Here is a 20,428-nt window from a genome sequence, read left to right as displayed (position 1 = left end):
CCCGCATCCTGACACCTGTTCCTCTGATGATCTCTGAGCCTGGGCTTCTCATTTGTTCCCATTCACTGACAAATGCTTGCTTAAGGAGTTGGGCTCTGAGCTGAGCTCTAACTGGTACCAGAGTGCTGGGTTGTCGGGCAGATTCCAGGCCCGCTGCGTTCAGTCACTTCCATGGTGTCACAGAACTCATCAGGAGATGACCTGAGCTCAAATCTATGTCTATTCCAGCAGTTCTCAACTTGTAAGTTTGAGCGTCAAATGACTTTCATAGGGGTTGCCTAAGACCATCAGTAAACACATTATGATTCATAATAGCAAACTTACAGTTATGAATCAGCAACGAAAATAAGTGTATGGCTTGGGGGTCACTGTCACATGAGGAACTGCATTAAAGAGCCATAACATTATGAAGCTTCAGAAACAGTGGTCTATATGAAGGAGAACCATGGGTCTATTTAAGCTCCTAGCAGAGGGCTGTGCTTAACTGCCAGGAAAAGGGTGCCCTGTTTCCTGTAATTTTCTCTATGTAGTTTCATGCCTACATGAAAAAGGAGAGTTTCCAGCTCCTAACTGCTGCTCTTAATTCCAGGGTTCATCTGGCCCCAATGCCCCAGGTATTCCAGTACCACTGTGCTGAACATACCCGGACTTTGCCAATCTCATTCTTGTGGATGGAAATGTTGATGTTGAGGGTGGTCACAGTGACCAGTCTCACGTAGGACACAGAGGGGTTACCCCGGTTCTCATTCTTGGTTGTGACAGTGAAGGGAGTCAGGCCCTCTGCATTGACCCCGGGACAGACAGTTCCTGCCAGCAGGTAGTTGCAGGTGCCCTGGAAGTCATAGCTCCAGCCATCGAAGGAGTTGTAGTGAGGGTCACCCCACAGCCAACATGTGGAGTTATAGTTGGGCACACACACGCCCTGGCCACCTTGAACTGTGCAGGTCTCCTGTGGCCGGCAGGTGATACCATGGCATGGGTCTGTGAGGAGAGGAGAGAACACATTGAGGGGCTGCCCACCACAAGCATGTCTGCTCCCTGCTCTGCCTGTCTGTGCTAGGGATGTCATCTCTGATGGTTGCTGCAAGTGTGACCAAACCTCGGCGTCCTGACACCTAAGCCCTTGTCCCTGAAATTGCAGTGTGTTAGATCTGAGGACCCAGCACTAGGGGTCCAGAAATTTCGTCTCTCATGTCTAGGGTCTCCACATCTAAGTCTCTCGGCTTGGATAGCCCACAGCACAAAATTCCATTCCTGGGTGTTAACCCAGCCTCAGGAGTCTCTGCAGACTGGTCCTCGGGGGCTTCTGTGTTTAAGACCCCTCTAGTGTCACATTCTCTGTGGCTCCAGCCTGTGTCTGGGTGTCCAACCTTCAAACTTGCTCCTCTATCTTGTTTCCTGTTTGAAATCAGCCTGGAAGTTTTGTCAGCAGAGGGCGCAGGGGAGTCTGCAGGAGGCAGGGGTTCCTATTCTCACAACCTGCTCTGCTCTTCCAGCTACTGTTGCTGCTCACACTCTGTGAGTAGGGACAGGTGGGACCCTGGCTCTCTAGCTAAAGCTCTGCTCTTCCAGCTACTGTTGCTGCTCACACTCTGTGAGTAGAGACAGGTGGGACCCTGGCTCTCTAGCTAAATACCCCAGGCAGCTGCTTCCAGCTACTGTTGCTGCTCACACTCTGTGAGTTGCGACAGGTGGGACCTGGGCTCTCTAGCTAAACACCCCAGGCAGCTGCTTCCAGCTGTGTTTTACAACTTCAGTGGGGGTTTCACTCCTGCAAGCCCAGCCTGCAGGACCCTGCACTCTTCAGGGAGGTCTATGAGGAGGCCTTCTAAATCCCAGCTTTCTCTCAGCATTGGGGCTTAGCGCTAGGGTGGGGCTCCCTCGAGCTTTGTTTCCCTTACCTGAAAGCAGACAGTCCCCCTCAGAAGTGGACTGTGAGAAGGAAGGAGGTGGACTATACACACACAATAAATGCTATCATTTCTGAGGAATGACTCAGGGACAGCAGGAAAGCAGCTAGCCACTGAGGTGGGTGATGGCAGGGACAAATGCAAACCTTAGTAGTGAATAGACAACAAACTCTGTCTGTCTGTCTGTCTGTCTGTGGCTGTCTCCATAGCCACCATGTGGGTGCTGGGAACTGAACCCAGGTCCTCTGAAAGAACAAAGAGCCAATGCTCTTAACCACTGAGCCATCTCTCCAGCCCTAACCCTTAATTTTTAATCCCTTTTTTCCTTCTTCCTACTCTTTTTTATTCCCTTTCTTTGGTCAAATCAGCTTTCTCCCTCTCATCTTTCCCCTTATAGAAGACAGAAACCTGCTCTCGCTCTCTCTCTCTCTCTCTCTCTCTCTCTCTCTCTCTCTCACACACACACACACACACACACACACCACCTTGTACAAAAATCAACTTAAAGTGGATGAAAGATCTTAAGGCCAGTCCCTCGATTTTAAAACTGCTAGAGGAAATAGTGAAAAAGCCAGGAACAGTCACCAACAGCACTATGAAGTCCTCGGGAGAGAGTGGCAAGAACTAGAAAATAAAACAGAGAATGTGACACTGGAGGGGTCTAAACACAGAAGCCCCCGAGGACCAGTCTGCAGAGACTCCTGAGGCTGGGTTAACACCCAGGAATGGAATGCTGTGCTGTGGGCTATCGAAAAGCTTCTGCATAGCAAAGGAAGCAGCTCACAGAGTGAAGAGACAACACAGAACAGGAGAGAAATCATTGTCAGCCATTAATCTGACAGGAGACTAATATCCAGGCTACATAAAGAACTCAAAAACAAAACAAAACAAAACGAAAAACCACAAGACAGCAAGTAACTTAGCAAGTAGATGGGCAGAAAACAAACTCTTCAAAGGAAGGACCCAATCAGTGAGCAAGTGGCCAAAATCCTTGATTTCACTTAAACTGAGAGTTTCTTGTCAGCCCAGTCAGAAACAAGCAACTGCTGGTGAGGGCTCTGGACAAGGAAAGCCTTAGCCACAGCTGGGAGGAACATTAACTGATGCAGTCTCTGTGGAAACTCGGAGCACCCTACGAGCCTGCTCCACCCCTGGGTATGTACCCAAAGGCAGTTAAGCAACCACACGATGGAGGTCCCTGCACATCTATGTTTGCTGTTCACTGTTCGCAGTAGCCAAGGGATGGGATCAGTCTAGGTGCCCATCAACTGAAAGGGTAAGAAATGTGGCACACATGCACAGAGGAGACTTATTTAGTCATAAAGACTGTGATCACATCACTTGCGGGAAAATGGATATAACTGGAGATTGACAAGGTCATCATTATGAAGTTTTCTCTCACACGTGGAAGTTAGGGAAGGAAAAGGATGTGAAACTCGGAAGTCGGGGTGGGGGACAGATAGAGACATGGAAGGGGAAGGAGACAGCAAGGAGGAGTAACACAGAGTAATGAAAGATGCTTGGAGTGAAATTACAAATGCTCTTCTGCAATTGACCTATGTTAATAAAGTGTAGTTCTTAAGAAAAGCAGTGTGGCTGGGTGGTGATGGCACATGACTTTGATCCCAGTACTTGGGAGGCAGAGGCAGGCAGATCTCTGTGCGTTCAATGCCTGGTTTGCAGATCGAGTTCTAGGACAGCCAGGGCTATATAGAAAAAAAAAAAAAAAAGGAAAAGCAAGCAAACAAACCAACAAACAAGAAAGAGAAAAGAAAAGCAGTCTTTTTCGTTGCTAGGAGGGAACTTAGAGCTTAGTGCATGGAAGGCCAATATTCTACCGTTGGACGGGATCACACTCAAACACACAAACCATTCACTGCGTAGATTAAGCTTTCCCCATTCAGGAGAAGTTGTGGCATCTCTCTCTTGACAGGACACCTGCTGTCCTATTTATCACTTCTGTGAGTCTCAGCCCAGCCTCCAGATCCTAGTTCCAACTTTTTTATTCTTCTGGGATTCTCTGGACCCTTGCCTTAGGAAATCGATTCAAGGGAGGCCCTATGTCACAACTTTCAACTAGCAATCCTTTAAACAGAAACCCTTAGAAATTCTAATCTCCAATTTGAAAGGTTCTGCCTTGGCTCTGTCCTCCTGTGCTCTAGGAGGCCTTACATTCCGCTTTCCCAGTAGACACACAACCAAGTTCAGTGTCCTTAGTCATCAGGGAAATTAAAACAAAATTTCCCTTTAATGACAGACTGCCCTTTAATGCTGGTGTCCATAGCCCCAGCATAATCCAATGAGCCAGTGAGCAAGAAGCCATGGACCAGCTGGTACTTGTTGGAGAGAAAGTTATCTCGCTGCTCTGTCCCTTCATACACACAGTCTCTGGTTGTTTTACATCATAAGGGTTGAGAAGTTGTGCTGAAAGCTCCATGGCCTGAAAGCTGAAGCATTTACCATAGGGCCTTTGAGAAAAAAGTTCATCTATCCTGCAGTACTCCAAGGGCCTTTGACCTCCACCATCAAAATCTTGCCCCAGGGTTCCTGCAGCCTGGTATTCCTTAAAGCCCTTTGACACCCAGACAGCATGATCTCTGCCTTTGGCTCTTGGAATCCCAGCCAAAGGTCTGGTGTCTCAATTCACAGCCCTCTGAACCTCTCACCATGGAGCATGTCACCCTCAGCTCCCAGCCTGTGTCCTGTGTCCCCCCTTGTCCCCCGACACCAGCCCAGCCACACTGCCCAGCACCTTTGGTGACGCAGGTCAGGACACCTCCTGAGGGCTCGCACACCTCTCCTGGCTTGCAGCTATGATCCTGGCACACCATGCCTTTGCCTGGATGGCACACACAATGCTGCTGGCAGTTTTCAATGAGAACTGACTCCTCTGGCTGTGGGGACAGAGCACATGCTGTCAGTAACTAGAGGTGATGCCAACTTTGGCATCCTCAGAGTTCCAGACACAGAGAGGTTGGGGGACAGCTCTCAGCAGTGTGGTCCATTGCCAGTGAAACTGAGGCATGGCACGGCTTTAAGGCCCAACTCATTCATTCATTCCTTCATTTTCATTCATTTATTCACTCCTTCATTCCAAAATATGTGTGGAATTGCTTAGGAAGAGAAGAGTTAAGCAATCTTTCAGAGCAAAAGTTGTGGAGCACATTGCCCAGCTGAGCCCGGTTCCAGTCTTTCCAAACTGCATGGCTGAACATCGTTGTTTAACCTCTTTATGCCTCAGCTCCCTCTCTGTAAATGACAGCTAGCAATAGGAGCAATCTGAGAAAGTAGAACGGAGTTTATAATATATATGAAGCAGAGACGAAACCAAAGAGTGACCTCTGCAGTGATTCACACTGGTCTGCAAAGGTGAGTAGAGATAGGGCTGGGCTGGAGGAGTGATGAACAGGAGTGTGGTGACTCATTTCAGAACTCTCAACACATGCACATTTGAGAATTATCAATGTGTCCCCATGTGTGTGTGTAATGTATGAAATTATAGGAGAGGTTCATGGTAAGTGGCGTGCACACATGTCCAAGAGGCTGAACGGTGGAAAAGCTTGAGCACTAGTGAGCAGTAGACGAGGGTGGGGTGGGGGTGGGGTGTCCGAGAAGAGGCCCTAGATTCTGTACAGATGGCTGGGTTCTTACCTCATAGTAGACCCCGTTGTGGTAGCAGCCACATTCCTCGATGGGCACGCAGACTTTGCCATTGTACAGGAAGCCAGAGTCACATTCACAGCCCTCAGCACACCCTTCTGGGCACTTCTGGGGTGTACTGAGAGCCCAGCAGCCCAGGGAGCAAGTGTCTGCACAGACCTCATAGTGGCTGTGAGGGGGGCACTCCATTGCTGTAAGGAGAAAATGCCCATCAGAGAGCAGGGTGGGCATGGGGATCCTACCGCTTCTCTATCCCAACCTCCCCCACCCTTCCTCAATGTCCTGTTACTCACGACAGAAAGTTTCAGTCCTCCATGGTTCCACTTGCCCCCCAGCCGCCTGGCAGGCGCTCACGTAGGCATGGATGTTGTTGCAGAGAATGCTCAGGTTCCCGCCACCCAGGCAGACATCAAAGACACAGTCTTCTAAGGGACCCTGAGGGTCTACCAGCTTGTGGCAAGCAGCCAGTGGCCCAGTGGGGCTGGTAAGCAGTCCGCAGAACTGCTCCCCATGATATTTGTCCTGCAGCTCAGGGCTGCATTCGGTGTCACAGTCATCTCCTGTGCAGGGGGGCACTGGTGCGCAGGGGGAGTCCGGCACAGCTTCCTCCCAGGAGTTCCCAAAGTCACTGGGGTCTGTTGTCTGTGAGCCGTCGGGCTTCTGGAAGTCATCCTTGGGGTCCCCGTTGTAATCCCCGCACAGACCACACATCTGCTTGTAGTAGTTGCCTGGGATGGTGACCCGCACATAGTACACAAGGTCATAGGCCACACGCAGGCCAAAATCGGTTTCAATCACAACGTCAGACCCGTGTTGGGAAACTCGGATCTTGCCTCCATCCAGCACCACTGGCAGCTTCATGTCCACACCATTTACCTAGGAGGCAGGGGATGCCAAGCTCCAGAGAGAACATGCTTTGAGTTAGTCTGTCCCTAACTGTTCCTACCTGGCACTGGAAGCCTGTGTGACCTCATTTCTGTAGGCCTTAGCTCCCATGTTTGTGAAGTATGTATAATAGCGGTGTCTTCTAGTGAGTTGAAAGGTGGCTTCCAAAAGCAAATCTTCTCCCAGAAGCTGGAGAGAGGGGTCAGCAGTTAAGAACATTTACTGCTGGATCAGAGGGCCAGAGTTCAGACCCCAGCACCCACACCTAGCTGCTCACAAACTCCTGTAACTCCAACTCCAAGGGACCTGATGTGCCTCTCTGTCCTCTGTGGTCACCCACATGTACATATGCATACACACGGAGACATGCATAAATTAAATAAAATAACAATAAAAAGATAAGTCTACGCAGAACCTCACAAAGCATTTTTGAAGAAAGGTCATAGCAGGTGTAATTAGAGTTACTATCTTAAGTGAGACAGTCCTATATCAGACCGGACTCCAAGTCCAATGGCAAGGGCTTTGAGGTGAGAAGGGAAGGGAAGGGAAGGGAAGGGAAGGGAGGGGAGGGGAGGGGAGGGGAAGGGGGAGAGGAGAGGGAGAGGGAGAGGGAAAGGAGAGGAGAGGGAGAGGGAGAGGGAGAGGGAAAGTAAGGAGAGGGAGGAGAGTGGGAAGAGGGAAGATCAAGGCAGGACACCGAGTGCTGGCGTTAGAACCCAAGGGACCACTGGAGACACCAAAAGCCAGAAGGGCAAGAAGGTTTCTCCCTTCAGTCTTTGTATGGGATAGCCTTGCTGCAACCTTGATTTTGGACTTCTGGCCATCAGAGCTGTGAGAATTCTAAGTGTGTTATTTTAGGACAGTAAGCTTGTGACACAGCAGCCACCAGGAAACTTATATGTCTCAGTTGGGTCATCACCTTGGCAGCCTGAATGAGGGGATCCTTTGTTACCAGTGGACATGGTGACTGATGATGCAGGGACTGAGCTTGGAGCTCATGGCTGGGCTGAAGTACAGCCCTCCGGTTAGCCCTCTGCGCCCTTGGGCAGGAGACTCACCTGTGTTTCTGCTTCCTGTCTATCTAGGAGGGACCAGGTGCCTTGTCTCCAGAGTGTCACCTAGGGAATCTGATACATGACTCCTGCAAAGGCTGGGGATGTCGACGCCTGGTGGCTGGGGCTGTGTTTGCAAGTCATTCTGGATAGTCAGGGGGCACTCAGAGTTGCTGCTGTAAGTGTGGCTGGATGCAAAGCCAACTCCATGATCATCGTCTGAGGGTCACCCGAGGGCTCTGCCTGGTGCACCCCTGATCTCACCACATCTGTGCCCTTCCCCACCACACATCCCTGCCCAATGGCATTTGATCAGTGTGAGGAGACTAGGAGAAGGCAGGGGAAAGGCATGCTCTAGGCATGGCTAGAGTGTCCAAAAGACATCCACAGCCATTCCTCTCCAGGCTGGTAGTGAATCAGGGCGAGTCACTTAACCCTCTGGGCTCAGTTTCTGCCTCCGCAGTGAGGGACAGCCACAGGGAAGCCGGGGTTTGGTGACAGGAACAGAGACTCTTCCTAGTGTCTGGAGCTGCTCATTTGTCAGCTGCTAACCTCAGAGCTTGGGGCTTGTTAGGGAAGATGCTGCACCTGCAGCCCATGTCCAGACCTAGTGACAGGTCTTGTACCTCCTGCTCCCAGGACAATGGCTGTGTGCTACATGTCAGTGGGGGATATTCCCAGTGTATTCAAATGCCAGTCTCCTGTGAGACTCAATCTTCCTGCTCAGAAAAGATGTACCATGTGGAGTCTGGGCTCAAGTCCTGCTGCTGTATGAATGGCCTCCCAAAGGGTCATATCTTCAGTGCTTGGTTCCCAACTAGTGACACTATTTTGGAAGGTTCTGGGAACTCTAGGAGGTGGGACCAAGCTGGAGGATGCAGGCCATTGGAGATAGAACCATGGGTATCTTGTACCTGGGCCTTTCATCTCTCCCTTTTCTGTAAGCAGCTCTCCTTTACATGTGTCCACAGCCATTATGTTTGTCCCAAGTACATAGGGACAGATAACCATGGACTAAACTCTCTATAACCCCCAACAAAAACATTTCCTCCCTGAAGCAGTTCCCCTGGATCACTGCAGCAGCAGCAGCAGCAGCAATAACAACAACAACAACAACAACAACACTGAATTTTCTCAGGGACCTCAGGACAGTGATGGGAACACTTCCTCTAAAAAAAGAAAGCAAGGGTTGAAGAGATGGCTCAGTGGTTAAGAGCACTGGCTGCTCTTCCAAAGGTCATGAATTCAATTCCCAGCAACCACATGGTGGCTTACAACCATCTGTAATGGGATCTGATGCCCTCTTCTGGTGTGTCTAAAGACAGTGACAGTATACTCATATATACATAAATAAATAAATAAGTAAATAAATAAATAAATCTTTTTAAAAAAATAAAGGAAGAAAGAAAGAAAGAAAACTTCAGCTCCATAAGGTTAAAAAGACTGTGTCTGTGCCCGCAGCCTAGGCGCGCGCAGTGTTTAAAACTGATAGCTGGTTGCTATAGTTAAGGGGAAAATGGCAGTACAGATTGCCCTCTTCTTCGAACCTTTCCCATCTCTGCACTTTCCTCTGTGTGATTATACCACATCCTGTCAATGGTGAGACCAGGGAGGTGCCTGGGGCAGACGTGTGGGGAGCAGGACAATGGAGGGCATGAAAGAGGAGGACAGAGCATTTCAGTGGGGACAGTCCGTAGTGTGGGACAGAAGGGTCAGACACACATTGGAAAGTTCCTGCCCTGTCCCCGGGCTTTCTCCCAAGATGTCCTCTAGTTGGACCCCCACTTCACACGTTCCCCAGGGGGCTCTGCATGCTCTCAGTGCATCTATGTGTGGCCCTCCCCGGCGAGCCTCTGCTCTCACCTTGACCTTCCACTGACTCTGCTCCAGTCGCAAGGTGTAGTTGGCCACCAGGACGGTGATCACCTTGGTTACACTGACTTTCCCATTACCCCAGGCCTCATTCTCCTGTAGGACAGTGAACTCGTGTAGACCAGGCCGGGTTCCACAGGTTTGCGCTAGCACGTACACACAGGTGCCCATGAAGTCAAAGCGGCGGCCGTCAAAGGTGATGTAATGAGGGTCTCCTGATGCCTGGCAGGTGGTAGTGCCCACAGCCACACACCCCAGGACGCCATTGGATGGTTTGCAGGCTTCCTGTGGGCCGCAGGATGAGGGCTCACAGGAAACCAGGCCACCTTCCTCGCAGTGGCAAAGAGAATCGCATCCAGGTCCAGGGTAGAAGGTTTCTCCTGGTGCGTGATAGGTGCCCTGGTATACACAGCCGCAGGAGGCCAGAGGCACACAAGACTCACCACTGAGGGCAAAGCCCTCATCACAGACACAGCTCTCTCGGCATTCTGAGCCACAGCCTCCAGGCACTGGCAGGTCTCCACAGGACAGTGGGCATCCGTAGGAACACACCTCATAGTGGCTGTTAGGCGGGCAGGTCAGGGCTGCAGAGAGAGGGTCCACCAAGATCATTAGCTCTTTCAAAGGGTCACAGTGGATCCCCCCCCCCCAGCGCCTCATTCATGTGACAGGATGTCTGTGCATGCAGTGGCACCAGGAGATCATCTCCTATCACATTGGATCTGTTAATTAATATTTGATTCTTACAGCACTCAAATTTGTGATTACCTCTGTGTATTTAAGTTGGGCACAAACTGCATGCAATGCATGTTTTAAACACGTACACGCATGTACATGTGAGTAATCTATGCAGTGTGCCTGCAGATGTTGTCTATCCACTCCGCCTTCTGCCCTCCTCCTTCATGCCCTTCTCCTGCTTCTGGATTTTCTTTTTACTCAGAACCTCTCGTATTCATACACACACAGATGACACACACAGATCTCTCTCTCTCTCTCTCTCTCTCTCTCTCTCTCACACACACACACACACACACACACACACACACACACACACACACACACGCTCACTGTAATAGCAGATTTAAATAGTACCATGTTAATCCTTGTGGAAACTGGATGATGGACATAAAAGGTCCACTGTCCTGTGCTTTCCCCACAAGCAAAAGTCCAAGATGGCACTCGCTGGGAGTTTCAGTGTTTGTAATTACCTATCCTTGAGATGGAGCAGCTAGAGGTGCACATCCCACTCACAGAGCTCAAACCCTCCAAGGGCAGGGAGCCTAGCACTACTATTTACATTTGTGCTCACGCTGAACAAGCTAGTGAAGCCGTTTGTTCCTGTACGAAGTTAAAATGTGCATCCCAGGGCACACTCGAGTGAAGTTTAAAACTCAGGAGATGGGCAGGTGGCTTTTCAAGTCTCTGCCCAAGGCAAGCAAAACCTCTTGCCAACTCTTCTTGCACCCACATCTTCCCCAAAGAGATGTGTGTGGATAAAGTAGCCAGATGAGAGCAAGAACAACTGCAGAGGGGTCTGGGCTCCCTCTCAATGCAGCACCTCTGTGTAATAATACACAGATAACAGGCCATTCCTCACTAGTCATAAGGATTAAACAATGTTACTTGTATGCTAATGAGCAAACATCAGACCCAAACCCACGGATGCCATTCTTGGTACTTACGGCAAAGTTTCTCACTCCTCCAGGGATGCACAGTGCCCCCTGCAGCCTGGCATGCAGCAGCATAGGTGGCCAATGCATCACAGAGTGGCCCAGACTGACCGGGCAGCAGGCAGAGGTCATAGACACAGTCACGGATGGCACCCTGGGGGTTCAGCAACTTGTGACATTCCCTGAAAGGACCCTCAGGATCAGCAAGGATCCCACATTCCTTTTTGTTTTGAATTTGCTGGGTCACAAGGGAGTCCAGTTGGGGACAGTCACCAGGTTCAGTTGCTCCACACCCAGGTATTATCTCTTCTTGCCAGCTGTTCCCAAAATCCAATACGCTGGTAGCTTGGCCTCCGCCCTTCAGAGCCAGGTCATCATCTGGGTTTCCATTGAAGTTCCCACAGAGCCCACACACAGCTTTAGCATAGCTGCTGGGCACCTTGGCAGTCACTCGAGCATCCCAGTTGTAGGTAACAATCATGCCAAAGTCTGTGCTCACAACAGCATCGTTGCCCTGGCGGTACACCTGAATCTTCCCACCTGCAGCCTGGAACGGCAGGTACTGAAGGACACCATCCACCTGGGGAGAGATGCGGGAAGAACAACAGGTCAGGGCTTTCATGTTTTCACTCAGTTGGCTCTATCTCCCCCACCCCCACACACATACCTTCTTTGGTTCCACCTCAGGACTTCATAATTAGCTGTTCCCTCTGCCTACCACGTCACCCATCACCCCTTACTCTGGAAACTTGAACCCAAATCTCTGACTGCTGCTTTTCAAAGCCTACCTCCCCTGTCTCCCTAGAACCTATTTGAGTGTGTTCCCACAGGCCTGTGTGTTTGATCATCAACCACTGCACTGCATTAGGAGGCTTTGGAACCTTTGAGATGTGGGCCATGCTTGGAGAAGCACAAATCTTGGAGTTAGGTTTTACAGGTTATAACCTGGCTCTGCTTCCCAGTGTCCCCTCTGCTTTCTGGTCCACTGAGATGTGAGCAAACCTCTCCTCATGTTCCAGTTGAAATGGAGCTAGTAGCCATGTCTTCCACTCTTACTTACTTACTGAGAGATAAGTACAGTACACGATGTACTGTCTCTGCTCCTTATGTTGCTTCTTGTCAGGCATTGGACTGGAAAGAAGAATGACTAAACCATCTTGGAAGCTTTCCTGGGTAGTCTAGCCTCAAGGGCTTTGCATTCTGCTGAAACACCTCTCACCAACCCCCTGCTTCTGCTTTATCCTTCTGGGCTTGGCTGCAGTTCAAGCCCCTCACATGGAATGTCCTGCTAGACTTCGATCCTGACAGTGCCTTACCCCATCATTACTCAGCCCCTACTGTCTCTGGCTTTACAGCCCCCCCTCTGGTTGACCCTTTCTGGAACAGCGCTCCTCACTCCCCACCCCGCTCCCTGCTCTCTGTCTTTCAATGCCAGGTTTGAGCGAAACCTCTCAGCTCGGCCTCAGAAGACCCAGATGATCTGAGTCCCATTGGTCCCTATTCAGTCTCCCAGCTCAGCCCTGCCCCTTCATCCCAGCCATGCATATGCTTGAACTCAGAGCTCAGATTTGGGGCTCTTTTCCTTGCTGTACCCCCCACCCTCGCTTACAACACTTTCACTCACTCCCATACCCTAGTTCCTCATCCACAGCTGGTAATGTCTCCTCATCCTGTGTAAAAGCAAGCTTCTTTACCCGCTTGGGCCTACTCATGCCCAGCTTTCTGACCCACAATTCCACCTGCTTCTGCACGCCACCTCCCAGCGTGACTCGCTATTCTCATCACCTAGGTGCTGTTCTATCTTCTTCAAGATTATCCAGCGTCGGGCTTCATGTTTGCTGTTCCCTCTGCCCGGAAGAGGTCATCGTTTACCTGGTGGCCTCTTTATTGCTCTCCAGGCCTCATCTGAGTCCAAAGGCTTGATTATAGCTAGCCTCCTGCCTCCGCTCTTCAGTCACCACCTCTGGTCCCTTCACTCACACTCTACCAGCATCCTTGCTGAGTCTCACCCCTCAAGCTTATTCTTTACACATGCTCTCCCTTTCTCCTGGAACTCTTTTCTGTCTGTTCCATGTCTGACTTCGGGACAGGTGACCGAACATAAAGAATTCCCACAGGCAGGAGACATAGCTCGGTAGTTAGCAGTGTGAACTATTGCAGAGGACACAAGGACTGAGTTCAGTTCTCAGGATCCATGGTGGGCAACACGTTGCCTGCAACCCCAGACCAGAGGGATCCTATACCTCTGGGTCCCTGGCGACTTATGTTCACAGCCCATGCCTGCCCCTCCATTGAAATAATAATAAAATATTATTTATTCATTTATTCTTTTGGTTTTTTGAGACAAGGTTTCTCTTAGTAGCCTTGGTTGTTCTGGAACACACTTTTTAGACCAGGTTAGCCTCAAACTCACAAAGATCCGCCTGCCTCTGCCTTCTGAGTGCTGGGATTAAAGGCGAGTGCCACCACCACCTGCTGTTCAAAAAATGGTCCCCCCCCCATTTTTTTTTTTGTTTTTGTTTTTTGTTTTTTTTTTTCTTTTTTTAAAGTATGAAGTCCAGAGCAAAACAACTGAGTTCCAAGTTCTAGCTCTTGAGCATCCCAGACTCACAAATGTTCTCTCAGTAGCACATAACTGTGAGCCTCAGTAGCTGGCTCAACTTCAGTTTTTTTCAGTCAAAGATGAATGAACTACTTCCCTTGCTTGCCATGGAGAGAAGGTGGATGAATGTGTGCTGTCCATTCAGCCCACAGAAGTAACATGATGTACTGAGCTATTCGTACTTAAGCCTCAGGCAAATGTCTTTTCAGATAAGTGAGAAAACAAATATTACTAATAAGAATTCCCTCTCCTTATCTGGAGCCCTTGTGCCAAACTTTTGCTTGTGAGCAAGATTTTCTTCACTTTAGGGGCTGTGTGTGAGAGGTACACAGGACCGGAAGCACAGAAAACTCTCTTGTGCTCCCATTTCCAATGTTTCCATTCCACTCCCTAGGGGATAGGCCAAACTCCACCTATTGCCCAAACTTCGTTGTTATGAGAATGAGATATTGTGTAACTATCCAACTGCTCGATTTCCCAGGTTTACCTTTGGTGTCTACAGAGAAAATGGATGCTTCTCTACTCTCAGTGGGGGCTGGGCCCTTCTGAAGACCACCTGGGAGCCTGTACGCCTTGCTTCATCTTGCTCCAGAGGCTGGATGAAGATCTGGGCTACCCTCAACGCACACCCCCAGCTTGATACTGACATTTCGTATGCCACGCTGCTCTATGAACCACTGTCATCCAGAAAATGTGTAAGCCTACAACTCTTGAAGTTTCAGAAGAAAGACAGCAACCACCAACATCGACTGTGCACTTCGTGGGCACCACGGTGTCTTTAAAGACCAGGGCAGGCACGAGTTCATCCAAATTCCACAGCCACCCAACCATGAGCTTCCACTGCTGTCGCTGCTGCTCTAGTATGAAACATCTTACTCTGTCCTTCCTTCCTCAGAGGAAAATGCAAAGGCTAGAGACAAGTCAGAGCTGAGAAGAGAAGGCACTGCCTGGCTCCTCTGCCTCTCCTTTAACCACAAAGTTTTAAGTTTTTTTTTTTTCTCTTTTTTAAAAAATAAGCCCATTCTACCCCAACTACAGTCGCTAATCTTTCAGGGGATTCACACCCTCTCCCAGCAGTCCCCTGCCCCGTGGAACTCACCAGTACTCTTCCAGGATTCTCCCTTCGTATAGCCACTTCTACCCCGTGGGCCACTACCCGCACAGCTCTTGTGTAGCTCACGGTCTGGCTGCCTCGGTGTTCATTTTCCACCAGCACCCTAAAGGCAGGCAGCGCCGCGTTCTGGCCACAAGAGCCCACCAGCAGGTATGTGCAGGTACCCATAAAGTCAAAACGCTTTCCGTCGAAGCTCACGTAGTGCGGGTCTCCAGATGCCTGGCAGCTGGCGAAGTTGTCTGGGTAGCAACCCAGGAGGCCATTCTGCACATTGCAGCGCTCGCCACTAGGACATCCTGATGTGTCCCTGCAGGTGACTTTCTGAGTGGCCCCATCACAGGTGCAGCGGCGGCGGCATTGGTCATCATCGAACACTTCCTGACCTGGGGCCAGCGGGCGACCCTGATAGATGCACCCACAGGACGAGACAGGCACACAATCACCACCACTGGCAACGAAGCCCGGAAGGCACACGCAGCCCTCCACGCAAGGGCGCGAAGAGCAGTTGGCCGGTGCGGCTTCTGAGTTGCAGGAGGGCGGGCAGGCAGGGCTGCAAGGATCATAGCAGCTGTTGGCAGGGCAGGACATGGCTGAGGAAGGACAGAGATTGTGTCAGGCCAGGGTGGGAGGTCCATACCCCTCAGTTAATGGCACTCCTAACTTTTTGGTGCTCAAGCCCCAATGCCCCCTCCACCCTGGACAACCCTGGACAACCAACCAGTCAGTGGGCAAATCCTGGGACTTTCACCTTCCAAGTCCATGCAGAATCTATCTCCACAGCCCAGGAACCATAGCAACCTCCTGACTGGTTCTTTGCACCACTCTACCAAATGTGCTCCTCACAGTACCCGACAGACTGCAAATGCAGGCTCAGACCGGGTACCTCATCCTCCACCTCTTGTGGCCTCCATCTCACTCGGGGTGGGGGAGGGGAACCAGAGTCCTCCAAGGTTCCCCTCATCATCTCCCTGTCCCCATCTCTCACAACCCCTACCCATTTGTCTGTGCCTTCTCTATCTTAATCTCCAGTCACTCTGGACTCTCCCTTTCCAGTGCTATGTCTGTCTCTAACTTTAGCAACGCTTGGATGTCTTGGCTCACCTGTGTCTCTCTCACTGCCCAGCATCAGGCTGAATCACAGTCATGATTCAGATATTGGGCAAATGCCCCTCATCAGGGGCCCCCCATCCTAGGTGCTACTTACGGCAGCTGGCTGGTAATCTCCAGTTCTCCAGAGTGACACCCAGTTCTACACAGGCCTGGGCATAGGCGCTGAGGCTCCGGCACAGGCTGAGCCGCTCCCCTCCAGTTATACACAGGTCGAATACACAATCTTCCAGGAAAGGCTTGGGGTCCAGGAACTCATGGCAGGCAGAGAAGGGGCCTGTGGACAGAGTTAGCATGCCACAGAGACGGTCTCCTTTGTAGTGCTGAATCTGACCCGGGGTGCAGGAAGGACAAGAGGTGTGGCAGCCATCATCACACAGGTAGTCCCCATCATCCAGCTTCCAGCTATTTGCAAATTCCAAGGCATTGGGAGCCGGCTCCAAGTCAGGTGTGAGGAAGTCATCAGCAGGATCTCCATTATAGTTGCCACACAGCCCGCACACCTGTTCTTGGAAGCGCTTGGGCAGGCTCAGGGTCAGCTGGCCATCCCAGTCATAGGTGACCACCAGCCCAAAGTCCAGCTCTATCACACCTCGTGTTCCACTCTGGTGCACACGCAGGCGACCCTCACTCAGAGAGGCAGGAAGGCGGGAGCGCTGATTGTCGATCTGCAGAGAGGCGACAGTGGTCAGACTCCTGTGTGATCTCTCCTTCAGCCCTTCATCTCCTCCACTCAAGTCCTCAGCTCTGGCCACACAGGATGCCTTCCTTCCTTTATCACTAGCTGAGCCTAGGGATGCTTGCTCTTGCACTTCCAGTGGCCTGATGTGTTCTTCCCCGAGATGTGCATGAAGACCTCCCCCCAGCAATGTCTACTGAGGTGTCACTGGCTCAGTGAGGCTGTCCCTGATCACCCTTTCAGTAGCCCCTTCCTGTTGCCCCTCCTCCTCTGCTTCCCAGTTCCCACAGCTTCTAGCCTTCTCCCACAAGGTGCAAGTTTCCCACACACTCCACCTGTCAGAACCACTGGGAGGCTGACTCATGGTTTTATCTCTGGTGCCTCCAACAGTGGCTGGCAGGACGGCAGGCTCTTTACAAGCATGAAGCCAGTGTGAGAAAGGAACCTGGCTGGTCTGGTGACAGCAAGGGACAGCTGCAGGGAGCCAGTGAAACAGTGGAACTCACGTTCATGACATGAGCAAGTGAGAGCCAGGAGGCTGTGGGCAGAACCAGTCAAGACCTGCAAACGCCAGAGGGCTACCAGCTCATTAAACCATTACTATAGTATGCCAATCAGCATAGTAAAATCCCTGCCTAGGGGCGGCTTTAACACAAGCACTGGCACATTCTGAGCTGTGTACAAAGTGGCACACATTCCTGAGTGCCCCCTCCTTGCCTAGGAATCAGGCAGGACGCTGCCTTTCTTTTCTGGAATGCACCTTCACTTTCCCTCCCTATAGAAGTGTCTCTCACTTCTGCCTCACACCTAGCCTATGATGCTTGCTGTGAAACAAACTCGCTGTGTTCTGGCCCTGTGCTGGGAGAGCACCGGGGACAAAGTGTTGAGACAGCATCTTCAAGCAATGCAAGTGGAGGAGTCAGGACCGGGATGGAGGAGGCACCGGCAGAGGCCTTGGGGCTGGATGGCAAGCCTTGAAAACAGGCCTTATGAACCCCGCCAGTTAAGGAAGGCTCCCTAGAGAAGGGAACAATTAGGTCGAGCCTGGAAGGACTGATAAGAGTCCCAGATACTCTGAAGGAGACAGGAGCCTTGCAAGTGTGAGGCCAAAGTAAAACGAAGAGAGCTGGGATGCGGCTCAGCAGTACAGTGCTCAGCCAGCACTGGTAAGTAATTGAGGTCAGTAGTAACATTTTAAAAATCAATATTAAACAAAAGTGCCCACAGAAGCAGTTTCTTGTGCGGAGGAGAAAAAAAGACCGTGATGCCACGTGCACAAATGGTTAAGTTTTATCATAGGCCCTTTCATGACGTTCTTAGTGCATCTCTATACTCATTATGTAGATGAGGCTGGCCTCAGCCTCACAAAGGTACCTGCCTTTGTCTCCCAAAAGCTGGAAAGAACAATTAACCTAAGTGGGGAGCAGAGATCGAGACCATGGTGGTCAGGAGAGACTGCTTGAAGACTGCCTGGGAAGTTGCTGTAGGGAATAGTCCTAGGCGATGAAAGAATCTCCATCCTGATGGGGTTGCCGTGGAAGTGCACACTGACAGTGTGGGAGCTTGATTTTGAGAGGGGAAGGGCGTGCTTCTGTGAGTTGAAACTAGCGCTTCCCAGGTGTGGTGCACACGCTTTCAATCCCAGCACTTGGGAAGCAGAGAGGCAGAACTATGCAAGGTGCAGGCCACCAGGTTTGCACAGTGAGATCCAGGCCAGCCAGTTACATAGTAAGACTCGGATTTAATTTAGAAATTAAAACAGAGGGCTGGCGAGATGGCTTAGCGGGTAAGAGCACTGACTGCTCTTCCGAAGGTCCTGAGTTCCGATCCCACCTGTAATGAGATCTGACGCCCTCTTCTGGTGCATCTGAAGACTGCTACAGTTTATTACGCCAGAGCGAGCTGGGCTAGAGTGAGCCCGCTGGAGCGAGCCGGCCCAGCAGAGGTCCTGAGTTCAATTCCCAGCAGCCACACACATGATAACTCACAGCCATCTATACAGCTACAGTGTACTCATACACATAAAATAAATAAAAATAAATCTTTAAAAAAATATAAAAATTAAAACAGAAGCTAGAGCTTTGTACGTTCCAAGCGGGTGCTCTGCCACTGACTACACACCCGGCCCCTCATTTGCATTCTAAGCGGACACCATCCCCCTGAGCTCCTTTCTCATCTTCCCTTTGCTCTGCTCTCCCTAAGTTGCCCAGACAGGCTGTGCTCACCACATACTCTCCTCAGTAGCTTGGGTGTAGGCCTATCCCACATGGCCCAGCTACGAGTTTTAATACATATAAATTTATCCAGAAATTAAGCAAACTAAAATTACTTAAGCATTGCATTCTAGTTAATATATCATATATATTATATATATATATATGTTGAAGTCACTTTGGTGACATGTTCTGGTGACTGGAATTGATTTTTCAAGTACATAAAAAAGGAGAGAAACTGTCGGTCTGACAGGAGTGTACAGATGGGTATCTCTGGTAAATGAAGAGTTAATTACAATGTTTAGAATCTATGCCAGGGGTTGGCATCCTGGTGGCCATTGTCCGGATTACATGCCCTTAACTCCAATATCTGAAATCTAAAATAATAAATGCTTTGTGAGCATTAAGAAGGTGCTACCCATGGGATCGTTCCCTGATACCAGAAAGATGAATAAGATTCAAAAATGTGTGCACTGAATATAGTGCATAAAATTATCTTTAGGCTCTGTGTTAGGGATGTCTGAAAACTGAATAAATTTTGAGTTCAGATTTGGGTCCCTTCACCGTATGTCTATGCAAAAATATTCCAAAAGTTTAAAAGTTCAGACTCTGAAGCATTTCTGGCCTCAGCATCTCAGAGAAGGGACTTTCAAGCTGAAGTATGGCTTCAGCTGGTTTGGAGGCTTTGCCATAATTCCACAGTGACATGGCAGGGAAGGGAGAGAGCTGCGGCTTGCCCTGACTGCCAAGCAGTATATTCACCAGACTCAGCACAGAGGCCCCGCAGCCAGGAGCCTCTTCCAAGTGTTACCTAGGGAGAACTGGCTCTCGGGCCTTGGGAACTCACACTAGGCCTTCAGGTTCTTTCCTTTCCTGAGCTGGTTCACACTAAAGTGTCATCTCAGAGATCCTGTAAGCGCTGAGCGAGGGAGGTATGGAGGAACGGATCTGGCACAGCACCTGATCACTAACTCATTTTGTCACATCACAGATCCCCTACTGTTGGACAATTTAAACATTTCTTTTTTCACTTTTTAAAAATTCCTTTTTGCTTTTCCAAATAGCATCAGATTTTTTTTCTCTCTCTCTATAACTATGTCCTTAACATTTCTTGAAGTGGCATTTGTGAGGGAAAGCTTTTAAAGATCTGCTACTGGCTTTCAAATCTCACCAGTTCCCTACCACGTCACCTACAAAAAAGGCCTTGAGCTTGGGGGGGTCTAACACCAGGGCTTTGGCTCTCATTTTTTTAACTGCTTATAGGTGTTAAACTTTGAACACTTACCCGAACGAAGCCAGTTTCCCCACGAACCAGCGACACAGAATGGCTGTAGGCATAGACTATGACCAAGCCCACATAGGAGACTTGGCGGCTGCCCCGATGTTCATTTTTGGCTTCCACACTGAAGGCTGGCAGGGTCTCATCTGACCCACACAGTTCAGCCATGGTGTAGGAACAGGAGCCCATCATGTCATAGCGACGGCCATCGAAGGTGGTGTAGTGGGGATCACCCTGGGCGCGGCAGACAGCTGTGGACACTGCCACGCACCTGGCCTTCCCACTCACCATCTGGCAGCGCTGCCCAGATGCACACTGAATGCCTTGGCAGGAGGCCTCTGCTGGGGAGAGCCGAGCTGGGGAGGGAAGAGAGTTGGAGTTAGAA

The 20,428-nt window shown here is 50.3% G+C and overlaps 1 protein-coding gene across 1 annotated transcript in view; it reads right to left on the bottom strand.

Moving 5' to 3' along the window:
- LOC116100319 (IgGFc-binding protein-like) overlaps positions 1–20,428 on the bottom strand; it is a 45,599-nt gene that overhangs the window by 15,398 nt on the left and 9,773 nt on the right. Inside the window, exons 4-12 of the mRNA XM_031384136.1 lie at positions 20,050–20,399; positions 15,970–16,540; positions 14,751–15,355; positions 11,062–11,629; positions 9,371–9,963; positions 5,864–6,446; positions 5,562–5,761; positions 4,663–4,804; positions 644–981 (exon numbers count right to left, since the gene is read on the bottom strand). Coding sequence (XP_031239996.1) covers positions 644–981; positions 4,663–4,804; positions 5,562–5,761; positions 5,864–6,446; positions 9,371–9,963; positions 11,062–11,629; positions 14,751–15,355; positions 15,970–16,540; positions 20,050–20,399 — 3,950 coding nt within the window. The remainder of the gene's footprint in view (positions 1–643; positions 982–4,662; positions 4,805–5,561; positions 5,762–5,863; positions 6,447–9,370; positions 9,964–11,061; positions 11,630–14,750; positions 15,356–15,969; positions 16,541–20,049; positions 20,400–20,428) is intronic.

The sequence above is a fragment of the Mastomys coucha genome, unplaced genomic scaffold (genome assembly GCF_008632895.1).
Source record: "Mastomys coucha isolate ucsf_1 unplaced genomic scaffold, UCSF_Mcou_1 pScaffold21, whole genome shotgun sequence".
NCBI classification, from domain to species: domain Eukaryota; kingdom Metazoa; phylum Chordata; class Mammalia; order Rodentia; family Muridae; genus Mastomys; species Mastomys coucha.
This window is presented reverse-complemented; position numbering and strand designations above follow the sequence as displayed.